The sequence below is a fragment of the Lepidochelys kempii genome, chromosome 1 (genome assembly GCF_965140285.1).
Source record: "Lepidochelys kempii isolate rLepKem1 chromosome 1, rLepKem1.hap1, whole genome shotgun sequence".
In the NCBI taxonomy this organism is placed as follows: Eukaryota; Metazoa; Chordata; order Testudines; family Cheloniidae; genus Lepidochelys; species Lepidochelys kempii.
Window position 1 is genome coordinate 309,496,501 of NC_136380.1, and position 22,115 is coordinate 309,518,615.

At 42.2% G+C, this 22,115-nt stretch overlaps 1 protein-coding gene across 2 annotated transcripts in view; it reads right to left on the reverse strand.

The window, feature by feature from the left end:
- The window catches only part of FAM3C (FAM3 metabolism regulating signaling molecule C), a 42,985-nt gene that overhangs the window by 13,139 nt on the left and 7,731 nt on the right, over nucleotides 1–22,115 (reverse strand). For both annotated transcript variants that reach the window (XM_073328198.2, XM_073328199.2), the window contains exons 2-5: nucleotides 16,802–16,863; nucleotides 11,624–11,728; nucleotides 10,617–10,646; nucleotides 8,895–9,018 (exon numbers count right to left, since the gene is read on the reverse strand). In XM_073328198.2, coding sequence (XP_073184299.1) covers nucleotides 8,895–9,018; nucleotides 10,617–10,646; nucleotides 11,624–11,728; nucleotides 16,802–16,814 — 272 coding nt within the window. In that variant the 5' untranslated portion in view covers nucleotides 16,815–16,863. The remainder of the gene's footprint in view (nucleotides 1–8,894; nucleotides 9,019–10,616; nucleotides 10,647–11,623; nucleotides 11,729–16,801; nucleotides 16,864–22,115) is intronic.

Here is a 22,115-nt window from a genome sequence, read left to right on the forward strand (position 1 = left end):
TGTAGTCAAAGTTTTGTGAATGTTTAATTTATCACGTTTTTATTCAACACAAAAGTTAGAAGAATTTCCCTTTAATTTGGCTATAGATTTCTTCATAAATAGGTACCTATCAAGAGAGTGTAATGTTTGAGTGATTAGATGTCCATAAAACCACAAAGACGGAAGTTACAGCATTCTGTACTGTAAGGGAAATACACTGGATTTCCCAAATTCAATTCTTCAAGTAGATGGAGACAGGTATTTCACATGCGTGTGCCCTGCACACAAGAGCCAGAGAATCTTGCCTACCAGTACCCACAGAAGAGTGGTGCTTGCGGCTCGTGGCCGTAGCCTCTCCCCTGGCTATATCAGGTGGCATCATCATGACTCCCCTCAGTTCCTTCTGACTGCCTGCGACTAGAGTCAGAGCTCGTGTGGTTTTTAACCTCACAATTAATCTCTCTCTTTTAGAGACTTATTCTAGTTGTATATATTGTAGTCAGTATCATCAGGGAAAAACTCTCACCAGGATTCAAACATTGTCTGTTGCGTGAGGGAACAATCCCCAACACAACCCCACACTCGGTGTTGCTTTGCTTAGGTGAAGCCTATGTCAAGGAGCTGTGTTTATTTGCAAATCATTCACAAAACACAATAAGGTGGCAAGGGATCTTCACTTACAGCAGCAGCTTCTCAAATTGGCCATGTGGCCTGCATCAGCACCGAGGTCTGTGTGGGATTGGAGGTCACCCTCAGGTTCAGAGTGCGCTGATGTTTTGCACTTTGGGGCCGGCAACTCTCCAAAGAGGCAGAGAAGTCGCTCTCTGTCTAGTGCACCAAGGAAAAGGTTTCATAATACCAACCAAGACCACTACAGGCCTCATGAAGAGTCTTCCTCCTCCTCCAGAAAGAGTACAGATTGGCACAGCATTACTGCTGGCACGCAGCATGAAGCGGGCTCTTCCTATTGCTCCCTCTAGCAGGTAGGGAGATGAGATCCCCATACCATCGACTCCAGCTCCAGCCCTGGGGCGTCCGTTGAATCCAGTATTGACAAAGGTTGTGATGGCATCAGCTGTTTTCACACCGGCAGCACATCAGGCACCAATGGACCTCCTCTGCCTTTCTGTCCTGAGCTCTCTATTGGCCCAGAATTTAGGCCAGGCTACGACATTTACAGCCCTGCTGTCTGGATAGGCTTTTGAACCCTTGGGTCCGTGGGCACTGCATCCAGACATTCCCCATGCTGCAGACTGTAGAAGCAACGCCAGCACTGGGCTCAGCACAAGGGACCTCCTCAGCTCTTTGGCATGCTGCCGTGGCAACACTCTCTGCCCTCCACCTCCGCTGACTTGAGAATCAACATCACCTTCGGCACTGGAAACAACGGAGGTGCACTTGGCGCCGGCAGTACCATTTCCACCAGCAGCACTGGTCCCTCCATTGCTTTGGGCGACAGATTGATCGAACCGCAACTTCAGTGTTGGCTCTATCCTTACTCCCATAATCCCGAGACTCCCCAGTGTCCAGGTTAGGATCCTCCTCCTGATCTCCATCGCAGATTGCCAACCACAAAGCATTGCTGTCCAAGTATGATTTTGTAAATTAGTCAGCCATGTCGAAATTTGCAGACCAGCTGCCTGAAACCTCCAGAGATGTTTTGGGTGTTTATCACAGAGGACTGCTTAGTGGCCAAGGCGGGACTACAGTCCGCGTGAGACAGCGCAGACACTTAAGCCAATCTGATGGCCTTGGTGGTGACTATGAGAAGGTCATCCTGGCTGCAGAGTTCTGGCATTGCTCCAGACATGCAGCAGGCCATAGAGGTCTTGCCCTTTGATGATGGGCTGCCTTTTTTTTTTTCTTTTTTTTTTTCTTCTTTTTTTTTTTTTAAGATAAAATGGATGAAACTCTGCACTCTTTCAAGGATTCTAGGGCTACCCTATATTCCTTGTGCAGGGGCTGCACCAGCAATGCAGAGGCGCTATTACAGCGGACCACAGCAGCAGCAACGGTACTGCCTGCAACACCCCTTCGGGCAGACTTTCCCTCCCGTGAGAAAGCAAGACTACCCCAGAAAGGGGCTCAGGTCCCAGATGCAGAAGCATCCAGGACCAGGATTAGGCCAGTCCACACATCCTCCCCTGGCAGCTACCACGTGCCCATTTTGACTCACTGGTCCGGAACAGTGGTCCAGTCATGACTTCTACAAGTCCTCCCCCATCAGGGACAGCCTCGCTCATTTTCTCAGTGTTTGGGATTCGATTACTACTGACAGTTGGGTCCCAAGCACTGTCAGACTGGGCTATCCTATACAGTTCCTCTCCATACCTCCTTCCCACCCTCTTTATGTTTTTAGGGGCCCCTTTTATGAGATATTACTCCTCAAGCAGGTCCAGTCTCTTCTGGCTTTGGGAGCAGTGGAAGAGGTTTCTCCGGAATAACAAAGTCAAGGTTTTTACGACCAGTATTTTCTGGTTCCCAAATCCAAAGGAGGGGTAAAACCTATCCTCAACCTCTGCAACCCTAAGAAATATATCAGACACATGAAGTTCCGAATGGTCAACTATCCTCCCTGCATTCTCTCAGAATGATTGGTTTGCTGTTCTGGACCTTCAAGACACTTATTTCCATGTGGCAATTTTCCTGAGCAACAGAAGATGTCTCTGGTTTGTCATGAGGAATTATCATTTTCAGTACATGGTCCTGCCTTTTGGTCTGTCTTCTGCCCCCAGGTTATTAACAAATGTATGGTCATAGTGACAGTGTAACTCACAGAGAAGGGAATCCATGTTTCCTGTACCTGGATGACTGGCTACCAAGGGGTAAGGCCAAAAAAGAAGTTCTTTCTTATGTATGCATTATACTGCGCTTACTCAATCATCTGGCTCTCACCCGAAACACTGGGAAGTTAATGTTGGTCCATACTCACAAAATAGAGTTCACTGGGGTCCCTAATAGACTCTACAAGTTTGAGAGTGTTTTTGCCAACTGTTTCCAGACAATTTGTTGCCTTTGTCTCAGTCTGCAGTCTCAACCTTCCATGACAGTTTGGATGTGTCTGAGGCTCTTGGGCCATATGTCAACATGCATGCAGTTGGTTCAATTTCCAAGGTTATGCCTTCACCCTCTTCAAATATTGCCCAGGACAGTTTACCATCCAACCCTTTACACCTTGGATAGGTTGGTCCGAGCCTCCCTCCATTCATCCTGACTCCTTGCACTGGTGGACGGTTCAGGCCATATACAATGCCTGTCACACTTCCCTAGGCTTCATCAAGTGTTCAGAGGTTCACATACTTGCCAACAATACCACTGCAATGTATTACATGAAGAGGCAGGAGGGAGCACACTCCAGAGTGTTTTGCCAATCAGACTATGCCAATTCTCCAATTCTAAATCAAAGAGCGTATCTCTCAATAGCTAATCATTTGCCTGGAATCCAGAATCATCTCACGGACCATCTCAGCAGGAATTTTTCCTTATGTCACGAGTGGTCCCTGAAGCCCAGTGTTCTGGCAAATCATTTTTGTGGCTTGGGGCATCCTGTTTGCTACAAGGGACAACAGGAAATTTTATCCATTCTGCTCTCGAGCGGTCCTCAGTCTGGGCTCCCTGACCACCTTTCACATCAGCTGGCAGTTGACTCTCCTGTATGCTTTCCCTCCGATACTGATCATTACACAGGTCATCCTGTGACCATCCACAGCTGAAAATGGATCAGGCCAAGGTCACCCTCATTGCCCCAGTGGCACTTTTTTGGTCCTCTTGCTATGTTTTTATTAATTTGGGGGTATACATTTAAATTCAGCCTCTATTATGATAAGGTGTCAAGAAACTATCTCTGCATCTCATCCTGAGGTGACATGTAGCCAGTCAATATAGGGATAGCTGAAATCCCCAGTACTGAGTTTATTTTTATAGCCTCTCTAATCTCCCTGAGCATTTCACAGTCACTATCAGCATCCTGGTCAGATGGTCAGTAGTATATCCCTACTGCTATATACGTTATTCAAGCATAGAATTACTATCCATAGAGAATCTATGGTACAGTTTGGTTCATATAAGATTTCTACTTCGTTTGATTCTACGCTTTTTTTTCACATAAAGTGCCACTCCCCCACCAAAATGCACTATTTTGTCCTTCTAATATATTTTATACCCTGGTAGGATCATATTCCATTGATTATCCTCATTCCACCAAGTTTATATGATGCCTATTATATCAGTATCCTCATTTAATACAAGGTACTCAAGTTCACCCATATTTGTATTCAGTACCTCTTGTTGTAGCTGAAGTGTCTAGCACTTGCCAGAACACAGCTAAAACTGCAGTAACTCAGAAATAGTCTCTGCTTTCCTTCAGTAATTACCTAATTTGTTCGCTGGTCAGATTAAAAACAAGTGACTAATTTCAATAAAGAAAGATTAACTATTTAGAGAATTTTACAACCAAACATTTTACTTCAGTATAATATTACTGGAACATAGCAAACAATTGTTTTCTACTAGACCGAAACTGCCTTCAGGGATCAAATTGTAGAAAGAGATATGACAGTATTCTGCAGTAATCATTCAGACCAATCCAGTACTGATATAATGAGATGCAAGGTTTTGGGAATCATCTCATCTCATACTTACATGGATCTTGAACTGCACCAGCTCTACAGGAAAACTGTATTTTCCCCCAAAATTGCCAAACGTCCAAAAGAAAATTTCCTAATGAAATTTAGTCTGCAATGTCAACAGATTTTGGACCTCTGCGTAAAGCAAGTAGCATTAATTTATGTTTAATGTTCATTTACCTCCGTAACAGTGCTATTCAATTTGACTTGCTTTATTAGCTGGCTGTTGGATGTTTGCTGTACAGTAACTCCTTACTTATCATCTAGGTTAATGTTGGTTCACTGTTATGTTGCTGATCAGAACATGCACGTTTAAAGTAGCGTAATGCTCCCTTATAATGTTGTTTGGCAGCCTCCTGCTTTGTCCACTGCTTGCAGGAAAAACAACCCATTTGAGCTAGCTGGTGGGGGCTTGCAACCAGGGTGGGCCGGCAGACCCCTATCAGCCCCCCTAAGTTCCCTGTGTGGCAGCCACCCAGCAGGCTATCAACTGCCAGGCAGTTCAGGTGTCCCTCCCCCTACTGCCATGTGCTGCTTCTGCCCTCTCCCTTGGAGCTGCTCCCTGGGAGCCTCCTGCTTGCTGTGCAGGGGGGAAAAAGAGAATTGCTAATGTCAGGGTGTCCTCCTCCCCCCGGTTCCTGTACCCTATCTCCACAGAGCAGTGGGGGAAGGACGGGATACACAACAGGTCTTAGGATGGAGGGAGCTTGCTGGCAGCAGCTGCTGTCTCAACTTGCTGATCTACTTTAAAAGGCAGTGTACTTAGAGTGTACTTAAAGGGGCAATGCGCATCTCTCACAGACATGGTGTCTCTCTCTTTCTCTCACACACACACACACAGAGGGTATGTCTATCTCTCTATGCCATGCTGTGTGTCCTTCCTCCATTCGTGCCACCTTGTAGAGTGTGAGGCTACATTAACAATGGGCGTTCAGCCAAGTGCTAGTTCATCATTTAGCAGTAAGGCATTCCCTGGGAAATATCCCACCCTCTTCCACCCTGACTCCACCACCTCAACCAAGCTTCACAATCATCATTGCTGTGCACAATATTAACTTGTTTAAAACTTATACTTTGTGTGTGTGTGTTTGTGTGTGTATACCCATAACTACAACATTAAGCAAGGAGTTACTGTACAAACAAATTTGAATAATCACCTGAGCACAGATAACGAAGGGCAATTTGAAGCAACCATAAAACAGCTGCATTATCTAAAATGAATTCTTGCAAAGTGGCTAGATCTTTCTCCTCACCCTCCAGGTGGCAGCAGCAGTCATAAGCATGTACAAATGTAACACTGAATTTCTCACAAAAGAGCAGCAGCTTGTTGGTTTTAGAATACTAATCCAAACTTCGAGTCAGCATATTATATGGGCTTCTCAAATGTAAGTCAAAGGCATTGCATTCAAAAACAAAGACGTCTATAAATCTATAAATGTAGATTCTTAATTGTGTATATAAAACCAAGAAACATTAAAAAGGTACCCTCACAGGAAGTTAGCAGACATAATACTTTTTGCCAAAAAAGTGTACAGTAAATTGATGCAGAAGATCCCATACACATGATGCAGGATAACAGTACATCATACAAACAGAACTATTAAGTTATTTGTTACTAAGAAGTGCCTCTGGTTTTTTATCACGTGTTCCAGAGGAGAATCTGACACAATTACAACAGAAACTTTGCCAAACAAATCAACACACATACCACTCCTTATTTAACTATTTGAGATTAAAAAATAAAAATAAAATAACAAACAGCTAATATGATGCACATATATAGCATTTCATCTCTGGCTTTCCAAAAATCTTTTCAAATATTTTGCCTCAAACACCTTGAGAAGTTGGTAAATTTTATTACATCCATTGTACAGACTGGTAGACTGAGGGACCAAGGGATTAGATTAATTGCCCAAGGTCACAAATTGATTCACTGACAAGACTGGAAACATAACCCAGTAGCCCTTCCTAGTTCTGTGCTATGAGACTACACTCCCTTTTTACACACATAACATAATCTTGTGTTAAGCTTGAAAATACATAATAAAGATTTTTTTTCCACTACAAAAGGGTTTTTTTTCTCCTGCTGAAAATAGCTCACCTTAACAGATCATTCTTGTTACAGTGGGTATGGCAACACCCATTTTTTCCATGTTCTCTGTGTGTGTATATCTATCTATCTTCCTACTGTATTTTCCACTGCATGCATCCGATGAAGTGGGTTTTAGCCCACAAAAGCTTACGCTCAAATAAATGTGTTAGTCTCTAGGGTGCCACAAGTACTCCTCATTCTTTTTGCTGATACAGACTAACATGGCTACCACTCTGAAACCTCAAACCATCTTGATTCTCATCTTGATGGATCCCAAGCACTTTAGAAACTACTTTTTATATGACTCTATATAAAACAATATTGGGACCACTCACTCCCCCCCAAGAAAATTAGGGCACTTCTGAGGCAGCAATATTAGATAACAGGGTTTTAGGAGGGAATTAAAGAATAATTTCCTCAACTACGCAAGGAATTTTAAAGGAGAATTTTAGGCTGACAGATATAACTACCTAAGTTAAAGTTTGGTCAAGAAACTGAAGTTAACACTTCTGCTCCACTGAAAGATTTCAAGAGGGTTGTGTCTCATTTGAAAGAGGCAAAGTATTACGATTGCTGCCTAGCTAAAAAAGAGGGGGGCAACTCCTAAAGAATCCATTTATACCAACCATAATTAGTTTCATGTTCTGGAACTGACTTATTTCATAAGTACTAGTTTGCTGATTAAGTTCTAAGGACAATTATAGCACTGAACTTTAATGAATGTGGCTGGCCAGCCACTTAACCAAGTTTCATAGTTTGTTTAAAGTCCAGTTCGGCAGGGCAGTGAAAAATCTAGCCAAACTGGATCTTAAGCAGTCTAACCAACTTGCTGAGTCAGTGGTGGGTATAGTACTGGCTGTGCAAGGATGGGTTGAAGGAACATCTGTCCATAGTTAAGCATGTTAACTATCTGTCTATTCTTCAGCATGTTAGCTTAGTATATTCCAGCCTCAATGAATCTGTGTTACTAGAGTTAAGTGATCATGACAGGGTACAGTCTTGAAGACAAAGCCAATCCTTTGGCTCAAATGCTTCTAATCTTACAAAGTCTCTTTAAACACAGTACACTCTGATGACAATCTAGTCCTCTACTTGAAATTATGTTGTAGTTAAATTGTCATCTGCAGCAGAATACATTGTGTTATGATGGTCACTGAAAAATTGCCAGTTATTTTGGAACAACTCTGCATAGTTTGACATAAGACATATTGGAATTATGCAGCACCAGAATAGTGTGCGCTGGGAGAATTATACTGTACAATTATACTGTGCTATTTTAAAGCCAGCCTTCACATGAATGCTGATTAATTGTGACTGGAATAAACAAAGTTCTTAGTAGTTGTAGCAATACCAAAAATCCTTTTGCAATGCAACTTATTCAGAAACTGAGCTGGTAAGCTGTAACCTATAAAGTCACATGTACTCTATGGGGTAAAATCAAGGGTAATCATGATGTAAGAAGTGAGACTGTCTGGAACAAAATTAGCACACTGATGAAATAATCCAATTAGTTTAATATTAAGGAACACAAATAGCTCAGGCATAAAACAGATTTTGTATTTTTAAAAGGGCTGCATTAAAAAACTACTAAGTTTTTATTCAATTTAATAACCTCAAAGAATACAATTTTTCAAAAGTTCCCCAACAGTGCATGCAACCCAACCTTTGCAGCAAGGAACTAGTGGATATAAAAAGTGAAAGTTACTAGAAACGGAAACAATAGTCTAATATTATTAATCAAACTAAGTGACTTTACTGTAAATAGTGAAAAGTGAATTGGATTTTTAAAATTTAGGTCTAGTAATTTAAGATACCAGCAAAATGTAATTACCTTTTTATTATTAAAATATCTGTCTTTTTACCCTGTCAGGGCTCTTTTAAAGAAATGCTAAAAATATATTTTATCTGTCATTAGCCTGATGGAGTTTAAAAAGTATTTTGCAAACCATAACAATTCCACAATACAATCCCTCATACAGCTAGCGAGTGTCAAAAGTACATGAAAAAAGTGTGTTTGCACCAATTCAGATATTTGTTTGCATATTAAACTAAAGAATAAACAACAAAATGTTCTATTTACTTCAGCAAAACAATCAATACGTTATAGTCTGAATTCAAGAGATTCTGACTGAGCAATTATCCAAAATAGATTTTAAAAAGGTACATACAGATAATCTGCCAGATAAGCAAATACTTACACATTATCTTCTACACAAATTTTTGGCCCAACTACGTTGGCTGCTCCACTTGCCATTTTGAAGGCAAAGTGCTTTTCAGGACAAGCTTTTGAAATCCCACATTTATATCTGGGTGGTTTTGTAGCTTTAGAAAGGAAATAAATATGATTTAGATATGACAGTAAATAAAAAAAATCTAACGAAAAGGTGGAGGGAAGTCACAAATAATCTCAGCCTATGTAGAGACACAAGGTGGGTGAGGTAATATCCTTTATTGGACCAACTTCTGTTGGCGAGACAGACGAGCTTATGAGCTTACGCAGAGTTTAGCCCTTGAGGAAGAGCACTATAAGAGCTCAGAAGCTTGTCTCTCTCACCAACAGAAGTTGGTTCAATAAAGGATATTACCTCACCAACCTTGTCTTTCATATATTCTGGGGTCAATATGGTGACAACAACAGTGCATAACTCAGACTGTATACTCAATTCTGGGAAAAGGCACTTCACAAACATTCATTTAATCTCACTTGTGAGGTAAGTGCATATCTCCTTTTTATAAATGGAGAAACAGATACAGAAAAATTATGGACCTGATCCAAAACCCACTAAAGTCAACGGGAATCTTTCCATTAACTTCTGTGGGCTTTGGATCATTCCCTAAATGACTTGCCTGAAGTCACATCAGAATTTTGCGGCAGAGGTAGAAACAGAACTTACATCTCCCAGATTCCAGTCCTGTGGCACATGAACACACACAACTTTTCTCCTTGCTTAAATAATGTAACAAAGACATCTTGAATCAAGTGCTTAAAAGTAGATCCCTGCATGGATACAAATTTATATCCACAGATACAAATTGGTATCTAGAGAACCACAACTGCGAAAGCAGTAGAACGTGGGGCCGCCGCCCCCAAGAACCAGCGTCCCGTGCCAGCAGCTTCTCCATGCGGCTGTACCACCTCGAGTCCTGCACCTGTCCCTTCCACGCAGAGGTTTGCATGACTGCATCTCCTGTCTGAGGTCTGTACAGCCGTGCCAGAAGACAGGGCTGGGGGCGGTACCGCTGTGCCAGAACCCCATGTTCTGCTCCTTTTGCAGCTGTGGTTCCAGAAAGAGTCCTGTGGTACCGCAGATATCAATTTATATCTGCAGATATCCGCATTTGCGGATCTAAATTTGTATCTGTGCAGGGCTCTACTTAAAAGCTGGGACAGAAGATTTTCAGCAAATGGTTTGGTCACCTTTTTAAGGGCTATCAGGAACCCTCTTCAAAACGTATTAATACTCAAGAGCCGCATCATATATCCTTCATAAGAAACTTATTTATACTCCGAATAAATAAATAAATATCAGTTAGTGTAATCTGTCTCTATCCAGGAATAAAAGTAAACTTATTTCCCACATATCCTATCTTGTACTTGACCAAAAGAGCACAAAGAAAATACTGATCAATCACACATGGAACTGCAGCTTAAATACTGTATATGTAACAGTAAAATTAATTAGGTAAAATATCACAAACCATTAAAATACTTATTCTGACATATGCTGATCTAACAAATGCAATTCTCTGGTTAAACATGAAACAATCTTCTACTTTGAATCTATTCTCATTGCATTTTTATGTACAGGTGGCAATTTTCATATCAAAGTGACAGTCAGTATTTAAATGTCACAGCAATATTGTATATACAGACAAAAGTAAATACACACTGCAGTAACTGTGGCATATGAAATACTTACGGCGTGCAGCTGCCTCCAATGCTGATCTAGCTAAAAACACAGAAGAAAGTTTTTAAAAAACTTTAGTTACAATGTTTTTTAAAAAGCTTTAGTTACAATGATATTTCATTTGTAAAATGTTTATAATCCCATTAATTTGGTCTTTTGCAGATCTATAAAAGTATGTTTGATTGTTTATGATACTCCATTTAATAGCTCCCACCATCATATTCAAATATAAAGCACAAACATTTACAGTAAGACACACAAAAATTAAGGGGCCAAATTCTGAAATGCAGTCTAACATTTTGTGCTTCAAGTTTTGGTTGGCCAATTTCAGATACAGAGGATTTGGTAATAGATATGTTGAGCTCCCAGAGATCCCTGAAGTTGTAGGTGCTCAATCCCTCTGAAAAAAAATCAGAGTGTAGGTGTCTAAATTTGAACTTGACAAAAAATAATTGACTACCCCATAAGTACTTAGCACATATTCAGGGTGAAGTGGTCCCTTAGAATATGCGTTAACTACTTATGCTAAACTAACTGTTTGATCTTGTATTTAGCTATGACACAGAAGTAACTTTCCCAGGCCTGAAAAAAAGCTGTGTAACGTGAAAGCTTGTCTCTCTCGCCAACAGAAGTTGGTGCAATAAAAGATATTACCTAACTCACCTTGTCTCTCAAACTTCCTGGAACCAACATGACTACAATCACACTGTGCACTCTTGTTATACCCTCAGTCTAAAGACCATTTGACTAAAACCACAAATACTACTAAACATGATCTGTGCATGAATACAATCTTGTTTATATTCCGAATGTGAACTTTTTAAGCTAAAATATTCACATTAAAATTTGTAAATATTAATATTTTACCTTTTAATGCAGAACATAAAAGTACATTCTTAAAAACATGAATTCTTCTGGAACATGAACATGCAAGGCTAACCATGGAAAGAGCGTGTAGTACTTAATCTGTATTCAAGGCCAATTAGATTTGTGCAGGGAAAACAGAAGTCATCACTTACCAAACAGGTTTCCTAAGTTTGTATCCATTTTTATCTCAAATACTTGAGATATGACATAAAATGTCAGTAGAAATATTGAGACAGCTACCACCAACTTTACAGCACCTATTCAGAACCACAGAAAATAAAGTTTTGGGCATCTATTTATATTTTACAATTCAGTTTTAAACACAAAAAATAAACTGCATGAGAAATCCACAGTGAATTGTGTTAAAAAAAGCTATTACAATGCTGCCAGAAATATGTTACAAACTGTGAAATGAAGTAAACAAAAAGTATGTACATGAAAAATAAATCAAAAGTGAAGCTTCGTACTGTCAAGATGTGAACTTAAATCACTGCTATGGATAACGATACTGTGAGGCTCAGCTGTACCTCTGACTGCTATGTTCCACCCTAGGATGGGGCACCAATTCACATCTCACAGTTTATCAATAGCATGTTGGAATCATAGAATCATAGAAGATTAGGGTTGAAAGAGACCTCAGGAGGTCATCCAGCCCAATCCCTGCTCAAAGCAGGACCAACACCAACTAAATCATCCCAGCCAAGGCTTTGTCAATCACATTGGCATTTACAGAACAATATATATGCTAGATTGGGATAGTCAATAGGTGAACGCTGGCCAAATCTGGACTGCCAGACACTTCTGAGTGGACTGCAAAGGTCAAACGGGCTGAAGCCAAGCCGGGGCTGGAGCCGTACCTGCTCTGCAGCACAGGGCCCTGCTAGCAGGGGGTGGGTGGCTGGGCCGGGCTGAAGTGCACAGTGTGTCCCCAAGTGGTGCAAGCGCAGCCCTACCCCCGCCAGCTCTGTCCTCCGCCAGCTGGCAGCAACGCAGAGGCCATGTGAGCGAATGAGCAAGTGCTGGCATCCGGGCTCAGTGAGTGAGGCAGCAGGAGCCTCTCCGGGAGGGGTGGGTAGAAGGTGGCAGGCGATCAGCGGAGGGGAGCCTGAGCTGGGTTGCTGGCCCACCAGGAAAGCGGAGCTGTAAAGCGCCTCTTGCTGGGCCACCTGCCCTGCCATGGGGCCTCAGAGCCCAGCCAGGAGGGGTGACAGAGCCAGGCCCTGGCTCACAGCCCTGGGAAGGGGGAGAGGCCCATGATGGGCTGGCATGGCACTGACTGATGGGCTGGCGCTGCATCCTGGCCTTGTGCCAGCTGCTCTGCCAATGACAGGAAGCAACACTGCCCCCCACTTCGAGAGTGAGGCTGCAGGTACCCTAACAGTACCCCCCAAAATCCCTGCCAGCACCCCCCAAATACCCCTCCCAGTACTCACAAACCCCTCCAGCACCTCTCCAAATACCCCTGGCAGTGCCCTCTATCTGGGAACTTGAAAGATGGTAACCCTAAGCTGGGTTGGAAGCAATCAAGAGTTTGGGGAGGGGAGCTGGGTGGGAGCAATTGGGGGGCGGCTATATGCCTAAAATAATTTTATTTGACAAAACTACAGTTAAGGCCACTTTTTACTCATGGGTATTTTTAGCAAAAGTCATAGACAGGTCACTAGCACTAAACAAAAATTCACAGCCCATGACCTCTCCATGGCTTGTACTATATACCCCTGACTAAATCTTGCATGATCTGGAGGGGGGGACTCCAGGGGCGCCACAGGTGCTCTGGAAGGGGGCTCCAGGGCACGGGGTGGCCCGGGACCGCTGCTGGTGTAGAGTTGCCAACCCTCCAGAATTGTCCGGGAGTCTCCAGGAATTAAAGATTATGTCATGTGATTAAATCTCCAGGAATATATGCAACCAAAATTGGCAACCCTAAACTGGTGCTCCAGGGCAGGGGGCGGCGGCCTGAGGACAACCACAGGTGCTGGGGGGGTGGGGGCCAAGACTGCCCCAGCAGCGGCTGCGCCAGGGCCACCCGAGCTGCTCGGACCAGAAAGTCACGAAATCCATGACCTCCATGATAGACTCGCAGCCTTAACTATAGTTAATACTTAAAACAGTTTTCTGAAAGTATTTTAATGCTAATATTTGCATCTATTTGACATTTTATCTATATACGTTCTTAACGTCTCAGATGTAACTTATTACATCTTTCCTGGAGGTTATTTTTAGGTTATACAGTGGTTTGATTTTATTTTTCAAGGTCACATCTACCAAAAAAAGTAGATTTTGGAACAGGATATATAGTAAATTAGACAGATGATTCATGTTTTGTTGATCTAGAATAGGCAAGAGAGTGTGGGCAGACAGTACCAGCACCAAAGAAACACCACAGAATTCTAAGCCCTCCCGTGGAATTGTATGGGCTCTCTCTATAAAAGAGAAAACACATTTCTAAGAGAGCACTTCCTTTAATCTTTGAACTAAAAGCACCCCACTAAAGTACTTGCTTACTATAGCTAAGAAACGTCAACAGAAGAAGAGAATGTGTTACGGGGTTTAGCAACAAGATTACAGACAAAAAATTTACCAGGTTCTGCCCTAATTGTGAGCTCTTGGCAGGGCTGACAGCAGGAAATAAAATGAGGAAGATTATTATAGTAGACAACCACCACTGGTGACCTAATTCACCTTCCAGAAAACAGAGCATTTCCCAGTCTTACCAAACTCTGCCCACTCCTGCTGCAGCATAAAATGGACCCCCAACAGGGAGTCTGTTTGAACTAAGCTCAGATGTAAGCATACCTAATACAATTAATAAAAATGTATGTTCCATGCACTATTCCTTTATCACAGCCTGAATAATGTTAACTTCAATGTTGAGAAAGCATGTAGTCATGCTTTCTTCCTGGATTACTTTGAAGCAACTGTTACTAAGTTAACCTATGAATCGAACTGCTGAAAAGTCTAACAGTTTGTCAGACTATTAACTAGAGCACACACACATTCCTCCTGCAACACAACAGTACAAATGTACATAGCAAAAGAATGCCTTAAAATTCTTTAGTTGTGATACAGATGTAATACACTATTGAATTTTCTTTGAAGTTTCCTGCTTCCTTTCTCGCAGGTAAATAGGCTTCTCAGAGACCTCTATTACTGCTCTCCAAATGCTAGGTTTATTCAGCTTTCACTCCCTCAGTTTCTTTCTGAACTCTATCCAGTCGGTCTCTGATATGCTGTTACTGCTGAGGGAATTCTGCACCAAAAAATTAAAAATAGCATACACAATATTTTAAAATTCTGCACATTTTATTTGTTAATAAATAAATGTGGCTTCAGCATGGCAGTGGGGAAGCACAGGCCCACTGGCTGCACTGAGGTGGCAGATCACCCTGAAACCCCCACCTCCCCCACTACAGGGACTCGGCAGTGAGGCTGCACCTGACCCTGACACAGTGCAAGGGCTGGACCTGCCCCAGAAACTCTCTGGGGCCCTCTGTGCCAGGTGCACCAGGTGTGGGTTGGCAGGCTCAGCCCAGCAGGATCCAAGTGTGGAGGGGCTTAGGGTGTACGGGATCCAGGTGTGGGGCACTCTGGGTGCGGGCAGCTCAGTGGGACATTTGGATGCACAGGGGCTTGTAGGGGGGTTCTGGGTGCAGGGGCAATGGGACTCTGCAGACAATCCAAGTGAAGGTGATTGGGGCTCAGTGGGGGGAGAGGGGTCTAGGTACAGCTGCTTTGGAGTCAGTGAGGTAACGGTCTGGGTGTGGCAGGCTGGTCGGAGGAGTCCATGGGTAGGGGAGTAGGGCTTGTCAGGGTGAGGTTTTGATGGTCGTGCTTAACAGGGGAGCCCCAGCTGCTGCCAAGGGATGCCGCATGCTGGTCTCCCTCTTCCCCCCCCAGGATTCCCCTATCCCCTTTTCTTCTCCATCTCCCTCCCCTCACTCCCCCACCCCCCTGCCCTATTCCACCCCCATTTCCTTCCCCACTGCCTCTTCCCCTCCACCGGCACTCACTGTTGCACAGAAAAGAGGAAGGCTCCCAGCACACAGAAGGGGAGCTCAACTGGCACTAGGACCCAGGAGGTGGCATTCAGCTGCAGAGTCAGTTGAACCAACACAGCCTCCTTCAGCTGGGCAGCTCTGCGCTTGCAGAGATGGGGGTGGGGGGCCCAGTGGCACATAACCCTGTGTGGCCCCCACGCCTCACTTCTGTTTGGAGGGGGGCAATCCCCTGCCCAAAACTGCACCCATGGTCGTCGCCCCTGCCCTTCCCAGTGCAGCTTCCCTTTGCTTCGCTGCAGTTTTCTGCAGGCAAGCACAGGAATTTTGTGAGGGGAGGGGAGGGCGCAATTCTGCATGCGCGCAATCACACAGAAACCCCCCAGAAGTAATGCGGTATTCCTTGTATACAGGACATTTCTATTTATTTCTTCTCTCTGTTTTGGAACAGTTACCCCATTTCTAATTCCTTCATCTTAGTGACCTTTGCCTTACAAATACCCAGAACACTGGTAACATTTACATTAAAAACATATCTTGAAGTCCTGAAAAATTTCGAATTCCATTTCTTCCTATTGTACTAAACTTCACTGTATACATTTGTTAGGTTTCCTGAATTTCTAATGTGTATATCACTTCTTTGGGGTTATTTACTAAAATGACTGGTGTTTCTTTGCACTACGATTAGAACTGTTTAAAAGATTTAAAAATATATAAAAAGATCCATCAGACATCTGATGCGAAAGGTGCTAAATACACTTTTTAAATTTAGTGATGTATAGAGTATTTTTTGTATTCTTTTGAGATGTCTCTCATATCAAGAATACTAACAAACAAAGACTGGACTGCAGGAGGAGTTATTTTGGCTGAAAGTAGCAGATAAACCTTTAGCCATTTCATTGGACATAATGTTTTCTTCCAATAAACTTGAACCTCTCCTCTGCAAAAAGTCCCGTTTAGTAACTGAAATGCATATACAATAATTCAATGAACTACATATAGAAAGCTGGGAGCCAGGGTTACACTGAGAAACTCCGAGGAAGACCAAATTCACATTTGCTTCTTCCTTCTGACCTTCAGGGAAGCTGGATGGTACTGGTATGGAGAAAATAAACATACACGATTTTTTTCCGCCATTCATGATTGCTTAATGCCATTCTTCACAGACAGCTAAAAATAGCAAAGCAATACTGTTTCCATTAAATTAAAGCTGTGGTGCTTCTTTCAGAAGTTAGATATAACAAAAAACATCAGGATTATCCTTTACTCATTAATGCAGTATACGGCTTATTTTAAAAGTCACATAAATCTGATCTCAGTGACTGTTTTTCTTACCTGCTACCCTCATGTTTAGTCTTGTCAGTCAGTCAGTAGCACAATTGCACTAATCAAACGACCTAAAAGGAGAAGATAGAAGGCACAAAAATTAGAACTCAAGGCAAATAAGAAATTTTACTACTGTTTTTGTTTGTTAATTCGATCACAGAATTAGGGTTTCCAAGCTAGTAGTGCTAATAACGATTTTGCTGATCACTTAATAGTTAGCCCGCTATTAAGCCTTGATTTCTTAGTGCGTACAGTGAAAGAGTATATTGGATTGATTTCTGATGCACTGCTCTCATTTGTCACTCAAGTATAAAGCAAGCTACCTGAATGTTTTGTTATTTTAATCATTCATTTCTGAATTTAACGAAATCCTTCATAAACTCACCTTATTTTCAGCCTGTTTTGATATGACACATTATACTCTCAATCAATTACCAAGGAAATTGGATGATGTACCTGGTTTTCTTGAAGGTGTTCAATTTGTATTGTACAAATGTAAACATACAACATGGAGGGTGCACACACAAAAAAACCTATCTGCACTCTTTCAAATTTCTAGTGACCTTTTGTACCAAGATTATGTTTTATTGAAGAGTGGCATGTCAAACCTGAAGATTTTCTCTAGATTATAGTTAAAAAATAGTTAATGACAACATTGCAAAGTCTGTGCACAAAAAAACTCCACTTTTCTTCAGCAAAGTAATGTCTGAAATGCAAGAAGAAAAGATATGTACCTTGATAAATCTATTCACCTATATGCATTTTATTCGTTAAATTTACAGATGGCAACTGTAGAAAGTTGGTGCTTAAAAGGGCACTCCAAGAACAGTGCTCAGAAGAAGATGGAGCTAAGGTAACCAGAATACGCCCCCCCACCCAACCCCCAAGCAGTAAGCGCACTTACCTGAAGACTACATATGATATGTAAGTTTGAATTTTTAAAATTAAATCTTCTGAGTTAGTTATCAAAATATTGAAAGTGAAAAGGTATACATTTTGATATGCTCAAACAACTAAGAGAACTTTATTACATGCACGCATGCACACACACAAGAGCTCACAAGAATGAGAAATTTAAATTCCAGAGATAACTTTCCAGAGAAGTGACAAGTATCTGAAAATAGGGGATTAGACTGATAGTACTGCCTCAGCCAGAACTTCAGCATCTCTACAGTGACAAGCTAATTCTAATCTAAAAAGGTATTTTAGAAAACATCTACAACATTTATAAAACTTTCACATAAAATGGAGTGTTTGTAAATAAATTGTTATTTCACAGATTATCTTTCAGTTACTGGAAAAATCAAATGCACTTCCATAGCACCTTCCAGCTGAAGATCTCCAAGCACTTTACAAACATTACTTGCACTAAGCCTCAAACAATCCTGTGAGGATGGTTAAGTATTATCCCCAATTTTTAAATGGCAAAACTCCCACAGAAACTTCCAAAATTTTCAAACTAAGATGCCAAGAGATTCTGAGCACCTGCTGAGAACCCAATGAAAGGTTCAGGACTCTGATCCACTGAAAAAAATCAGGCCAGAGGTGTCTAGATTTAGTCAAAGTGTTAAAGTTTTGGCTATTCTGACACTGGATAAGTAATTTAGGAAGCATTTGGCTGAACACTGGAACAAAGGAGACAGCATTCTCTAATATTTATTGATAAGGCCGCAGAGGCTCTTAAGAACCACTGTAATATGTACTTCCGTACCTGTGGCGTGAAAGGGTTTTCACGTTTTTCACTGAGCTGAAATTAGATTCTGCCTGGAAGCTTAGCAGGAAAAGATTAGGCTACTAAGCTATTTACTATTTCACTCGCTCATTTCTTACCATTTAATAATGCATAAGAAACTCAGATTCAAGTTACTAGAGCCTGCAACCTGACTCAAACCTAACAGGACCCAACTTCAAGTGTCAAGTTCGCATTGGTTTGGAAAACAATAGACTCCTGAAGGCCCAGGTCGGCTCTCCTCCCCAGGCCTATGGAGATGGCGCTGCTTGACCTGCTCCTGCCAGACACTGTCACCACACTGTGCTGTGTTTGCTGAGGAGTGCGTGCGCCAAGGAATCACAGAGCCTCATCCCGCAGTGCACACATCCACCACAGCAGGAGCAGTGCACGCAACTACTGCCGTGCCAACCTCACAGTAAGGAGAAGAGCCAACCTGAGCCCAAGAGGATCAGTTGTTTTCCAACCTGACACAAACCTGACATCGGTAGTCGGAAAATGACTCGACCCTCTTAGGCTTGGGTCAATTTGGATCTGGGTTAAAAATCAGGCCTGAGAAGACCTCTACAAGTTACCTTAAAATGCACACGATACTCAGACCAATAATGTAGCCTGTAACCAATATCTCCTTTGGATAAAAGGAAATCTGCGTGAAATGGAAAAGAATGTGTAAATGAATGGTTGATGCCTAATATAAGGCTTTATGAAACAGCTGTATATGACAGTACCACAACATCCCTGAGAGTCTGTGCTTTTGAATGCTACAACAGTGAAAAAATCCTATTTGCTCTACATCGTTCAGAAAACTCTCTCAACCCTTCATAAGCCCTGGGAGAGGGTGAACTTTCCACTATTCAAACAACTTCTTTTGGCTTGTATTCAAAGTAGCACTATTGAGTTCAGAGATCCATGTCCAGCTCCTCTCTGCTATAGGTAGGGTGACTATGATATACTGCTTAAATTTTTATGGGAGTAAGGGTTAGTAGTGAGGAGGATAGTAAATGAAAGGAAAAAATGGAAAGACCTGAGAAACCCTCCTTCTCTCCACACAAAGAAAGAGACCAAGACCTTAAAATATCAACAGGCACTTTCAAGAGTAGAGAGGAATTTGGCGCTAAATGTTCACTGCTTACACTAAGAGTGAAACTTTCCTAGCATATCCATCACAAGCTATGCAAAATGTCCAGATGATAAGTAATTGGCCATGAGCAAGCACACTGTAGGAGATCACTATCGGTGTAGGCAACTGAGAAACCTCCTGAGAATCTCCCCCCCCCCCCCCACCACACACACTATTTATTTCAGTATGCAGCTAAATGCAGAATCCCTCACCCTCAATACAGTAAAAAGAACAGGAGTACTTGTGGCATCTTAGAGACTAACAAATTTATTAGAGCATAAGCTTTCATGGGCTACAGCCCACTTCATCGGATGCATAGAATGGAACATATAGTAAGAAGATATATATATATATATATACACACACACACACACACAGAAGGTAGAAGTTGCCATACAAACTGTAAGAGGCTAATTAATTAAGATGAGCTATCAGCAGGAGAAAACAACTTTTGTAGTGATAATCAAGATGGCCCATTCAGACAGTTGACAAGAAGGTGTGAGGATACTTAACATAGGAAAATAGATTAAATATGTTTTTTCTCCTGCTGATAATAGCTCATCTTAATTAATTAGCCTCTTACAGTTTGTATGGCAACTTCCACCTCCTAAGGCATCCCTTGTTTCCCTTACTCACCAGGACCTAGTTCCAGTGATGACAGGGGCTTTTTGTCTGTACCAGGCCTGCAAACCAGTACTGTCTTGAGAGCGGTGAAAGCTCTTGCCCTTTTCCTTCCAGATATTGCATAGGGCAATACAAGTGGCATTAGGAATACTGGCATTCAAATGGGTATGCAGGTGAGTGCCATCTTGCCTTCAGTTGGCCAAGTGCACATTCTGTCACCATCCTGTAACTGCTCTGTGTGCAATTAAACCTCTCTCTTCCAGGTGCTCTTGTATCATGGTACAGTGTCATGAGCTGTGGCAGCAGAGTGGAAAAACAACAGTGGGCACAGACACCCCATTCATAACCATGTTATTTGAACGCAAAAGGACTTCATTCCCGCCTAACAAGTAAATGCCAAATCACCTCGGCACCCTTGCCAGTGCATCCCACACTGGTGTTAATAAACTTGCCTTTATGGTTGGTCATGTCATAAATATAAAGGAAAGGGTAACAACCTTTATGTATGCAGTAAAATAAAATCCCTCTTGGCCAGAGGTACAGAATCCCCTTACCCGTAAGGGGTTAATCAGTTCAATTAACCTGGTTGGCACCTGACCAGAAGGACCAATGGGGAAAGAAGATACTTTCAAATCTGGGGTGGGGGGAAAGGCTTTGTTTTTGTGCTCTGTATGTGTTCTCTAGGGAGACAAAGAGACCAAGCAAGTAATCCAGCTCCTACTGAATGATACATCTAAATTACAGGAATAGTAAGTAATAGCAAGGAAATGTGTTAGTATATCTTTTGTTTTAGCTTGTGAATTTTCCCTATGCTTAGAGGGAGGTTTATCCCTGTTTTTTGTAACTTTAAAGTTTTGCCTAGAGGGGAATCCTGTGTTTTGAATCTGATTATCCTGTAAAATTACCTTCCATCCTGATTTTACAGAAGTGCTTCTTTTACTTTTTTTTCTTTATAATAAAAAGTTCTGGGTTTTTTTTTTTTAAAAAGAATCTGATTGGTTTTTAGTGTCCTAAAAACCCAGGGATTTGGTCTCGTCTCACCTGTACCAATTGGTGAGGACATTATGCTCAAGCCTCCCCAGGGAAGGTGGATGAAGGGGTTTGGGGGGAATATTTTGGGGAACAGGAACTCCAAGTGGTTCTTTTCCTTGAATATTTGTCTAGCTCACTTGGTGGTGGCAGCGAATACCATCCAAGGACAAGAAGGGATTTGTGCCTTGGGGAAGTTTTAACCTAAGCTGGTAGAAATAATCTTAGGGGGGTCTTTCATGCGGGTCCCCTCATCTGTACCCCAGAGTTCAGAGTGGGGAGGGAACCCTGACAGGTCAATACCTGAATAACAATCAAGTAATATCCTTTACAGTTAACATATTTATGTGTTCCTTGTGGTGAGCAAACCATGGGCACACATGCACCATCAATGATCCCAGCACCGTTCAGGAACCCCATTCTCTCAAAGCCAGCTATTACTTCAGGCACAATAGCTATGTCCATCACCCATAGGTAATCAACAGCAATAACTGCCTCACAAATCACCACTACCACACCACTAACTGTCAACTTGCCAACACCAAACTGGTTAGCTATAGATCTATAGCAGCTAGGGGTAGCCAACTTCCAGATGGTACTAACACGCCACTTCTGTACTGGTACCAGCCACCCTTATTTTGGATACTCTGGTGCTGGAAGATTGGGCCAACCTCCTAACAGATCTCCATGAAAGTGGCCGTCCTCACACAGACCTTCTGGAGCCACTGGTGGTCATCCCAGGTCTGCATGACAATGTAGTCCCGCTCTGCGTTTATGGTCCTGCACCAGATGTACTGGTCTTCACAGGGGGAATCTACAGC